The sequence below is a fragment of the Muntiacus reevesi genome, chromosome 7, assembly GCF_963930625.1.
Source record: "Muntiacus reevesi chromosome 7, mMunRee1.1, whole genome shotgun sequence".
Lineage (NCBI taxonomy): Eukaryota > Metazoa > Chordata > Mammalia > Artiodactyla > Cervidae > Muntiacus > Muntiacus reevesi.
In genome coordinates, this window is record NC_089255.1 from 22715337 (window position 1) to 22719301 (window position 3965).

General features: G+C 41.8%; 1 gene segment (V, D, J or C); it reads right to left on the reverse strand.

The window, feature by feature from the left end:
- Window positions 1–754: 754 nt before the first annotated feature.
- Window positions 755–1345, reverse strand: LOC136172536 (T cell receptor alpha variable 24-like). The segment is given in 2 exon segments: window positions 755–1137; window positions 1291–1345. Coding segments are annotated over 2 exon segments (438 nt in total).
- Between the last annotated feature and the right edge of the window lie 2620 nt (window positions 1346–3965).

The window sequence follows — 3965 nt, forward strand, 5'->3', positions numbered from 1 at the left end:
GATCAAATAAGGCTCTCCTGCATTGTGGGCAGATTCTTTACCATCTGAGCCATCAGAGAAGCCTGATATGATATTAAACTGGTGGGTTATTTGGAAATCTGCAAAATGAGCACAGGGCCAGATGATTGATCAGCTTCATATACCTGGAAATTACTCAGTAAGAAACTCAGATCCTGGAGTCCAGTTACTTACTCACTATTATAGTAACAATATAAACTGGGGGAGAGACCAATTTTAGTAGTGAATTTCCCCTATCAATGCTTCTTCCAGATATCAAAGCAATTTTTTAAAATGCAAACAGCCACATAGTAAAGAAATGACATACAGATGTCCACGTAGTGGGAAGTTTGAAATAAAGAAAAATCAAAATCTTCGAGTTAAACGAGACAGAATTGACTGTTCTGGTATAAAACATGCAGACTTCCAAGCCAGATCTGTGAGACAGCATATCCCCATATTACATTCATACACATAAAGAAATACCATAAAGACTAGCTCTTAGGATGTAGCAACAGTGAAGGGTAAATATTACCCAGGTATAACCACATTATTTTAGATAGGTTTGAATACTATTTAGTTCACTTGGGATCATGGGAAAAGAGGAGGCTAGGAATTGGAATCAATGATATGGCCAGTATACTGGCAGTAGTGGAGATTAGTGACGTTTAGAAACAGTCCAGTTGGTTGAGGGAGCTACAGTGACTGGAATCCCTGTTTACCAGTGTCTGCATTTCCCCGATTACCAAAAACACTGTCATTCATTGAATTTCCCTTTTCCTCGGCGCTGGTCCCAGAGCGGCAGCAGGCCCTGGTTTGGGTGTGGGCTGCAGGGGGCTGAGGAGCACTGTGTGGAGGCACAGAGGTATGTGGCTGAGTCTTCAGGCTGGGATCCTCTGATGTACATGGAGCTGTCACCCTCTTTAGTGTTCAGAGTGACTCTCACTCGTCCTCGCTTCTTTTCATCCCCATTTGCACTCACTACAAACAGGTTCTTGGGGCCCTTTGCAGGTTCCCATCTGTACCAGTGTAAGGCATAGAAAGAGCTGGAAGGGAAACTGCAGGTGAAATTGGCACTCTCTCCTTCCTGAACCCACAGCGAGGCAGGACGTTGTTCCACAGTCAAGAGGCTGCTCACTCCTGTTCAGAAAGACATAGAAACTGATTTCTCTACAGTGTTCGTTGCCTTCACACATTCCCACATATTAGAATCTTGAGGTGCCTGACTGCATCTCCCTTCTTCCCATCACCACCCAGGCTGTTCAGAATGTCTTCAGCAGCCCCAGGACTTACGGCCAAGATGAAGCCACAGGATCAGCCATGAGGCTGTCAAAGTGTTCCTCTCCATTTATCCTGATCAAGTATCCTCAGTAGAAGAATGTTCTGCAGCCTAGATCTATGAAACTTGCTGCTTCAGAAAATAGGTTTCTATACCTGGTTCCCCAACCAATCAGAGACAAGACCGCATACATGTGCTAGAAACACCAACCATTTCTGCCCTAGAATCAGTTTCCTGTGGTTCACAATGAAGGATCAAACACTGCTTTCTTTAGATCAACTTCACAAGCATTGAGATGACCTCACTACACAAAGAGAACCGACAACATTTCAGAAGTGGGCTGCTTAATCATGGACTGCTACTATTCAAATTGAGGGAGTGGGATGGTAATATGTGACATGAATCCCACTTTGGTTAAGAATCTTTATATGTATTTTAAACAAAATTTTAAAAACTTTCAAATTCCCCAAATAGAAATGTTCACCCACATAATGTGCTGAACTTTGTTTTGCTTCAAGTACATTATTCTAATATGAAAGTCACACAAAGAGTTACTACTATTCCTAATTTACAAATAGCAAAAACTGAAGCTCAAAGAGTTTGGGTGATTAACTCAAGGTGAAATATCAGGTAAGTGGCACAGTAAGAATTAGAACACTTATCTATCTGGTATGGAGCATATGGTGTTTGGAATCTGTCATGCCCCTATGTTTGTGATATTCTGTAAATGTTTTAAATGTCAGAGGTTATATGTTTTAAAAATAATAGCAGTCTACTTGTTGATTTTCTTTCTTTTTTTTAAAAAAGAATTTTCTTGATGTCAGTCATTTTTAAATACTTTATTGAATTCGTTCCAATATTGCTTCTGGGTTTTTTAATTTTTTTTTTTTTTTTTTTTTGAGAGGAGAACAAGGCATTTGGGATCTTAGCTCCCTGATCAAGAATCAATCCAGCGCAGCACCCACTGCACTGCATAAGCACTTTAAAGACAATACAATACTATATTAAGATAGAGAGTTACTCTTGGGATGAGGAAGGCATCTGCTCTAAGTAAGGTATGGAGGGAGGGCTCCACTCTGACACTTACTCTGCAACACCAGGCAAGGTATTGAACCTCTCTCATATTCAATTTCCATTTCTGTGAATAGTCAGTATCCTTCTGCTGGGCACTGGGCTCACATTGGCATTCATCATCTCATTCACTTCTCCTCAGAACCCAGCATGGTAGATTCTATCAATATCCACATTGCAAATATAAGGAAACTGAAGCATAAAAATAATTAAGTGATACTCCCAAGATCACTCAACTAATGAGTAGTAGATCTAGAAACATAATCCAAGTCTTCCATCCCAAGCACTGTTACATTGCCTCCCTAAAGTAGTGTGGACCTAACCTTGAAGGGTTAGGAGAAGAATTGAGTGAGAACACACCTGAAAATCACCTCACACAACACTTTCCCTAGCATAGGCACTCAGTCAGTTGCAAGCAATGCACAAAACGTTGAGGATTTGGGAGCCAAACTCTCAAATTGCAAAGGAGTTTATCCACAAGATAGAGCTTAATATTTTTTCATGTGTAATTGGCAGTTTAAATGGTAGATTTCATGTATTTCCATAAGTTTCCATGGTCTATTATGTTCTTACGGTTCAGGGAAAATCAGTTCATTAGGGTGTTAAATTGAGAGATTGAGATGTTGTTGTTGGAATGAATTTACCAAGCAGTGTTTGCTACGATTGCTTAATTTCTTCCCCATTTTTGAGTCTTGCTGCCATTCTCAGAATACCACAAGAAAGGACAGAGCAGTAGAAACTATTTCACTTACCAGAAGAAGAAGAAGAAGAAGAAAACCCTTTGTGCAATAATTCTGAGCTTCCTTTCCAAGGTAGCCTATTACTTGCCAGCCAAAATCATCCCATGTAAGAGATTTTACGTAAAGGTAAACATGAAGATACTTTTTGGCCAATCCAATATTTGTCGTTTGAAGTCAATCATTTTCACATCTAGTAGGCAAAGATGATCAGGGCTTCCCTGATAGCTCAGTTGGTAAAGAATCCACCTGCAATGCAGGAGACCCCCGTTCGATTCCTGGGTCCGGAAAATCCTCTGCAGAAGGGATAGGATATCCACTCAAGTATTTTTGGGCTTCCCTTGTGGCTCAGTTTGTAAAGAATCCGCCTGCAACGTGGGAGACCTGGGTTCGATCCCTGGATTGGGAAGATCTCCTGAAGAAGGGAAAGCCTACCCACTCCAGTATTCTGGCCTAGAGAACTCCACGGACCCGATAGTCCATGGGGTCGCAAAGATTCGGACACGACTGAGTGAATTTCACTCTCAGGAAAAGATTAAAACCAGCCAGTTCTCCCGAATCTTCTAATCTCCTATGATTTCTTCAATGAGACGTTTACTGATTTTGGTTCAACAATGGAAGCCCCCATTGTGACCAGCGTGCATGCACGCTTAGCCTCTCCGTCTTTGAAACCTTTGAACTGTAGCCACTCAGGCTCTTTACTCCACAGGATTCTCCAAGCACATACCAGTGACTAGGTGTGCCCGCAGTTTAATCCATGACCACTAGAGGGCAGCAAGGTGCCCAGTGTCCGCCTCACAGAATATTCAGCAGGGCACCAGATGGCAGTGCTTCAGCTTTCATTCCTGCTGCGCAGTCGCTGGAGTCTGATTCTCTGGGAA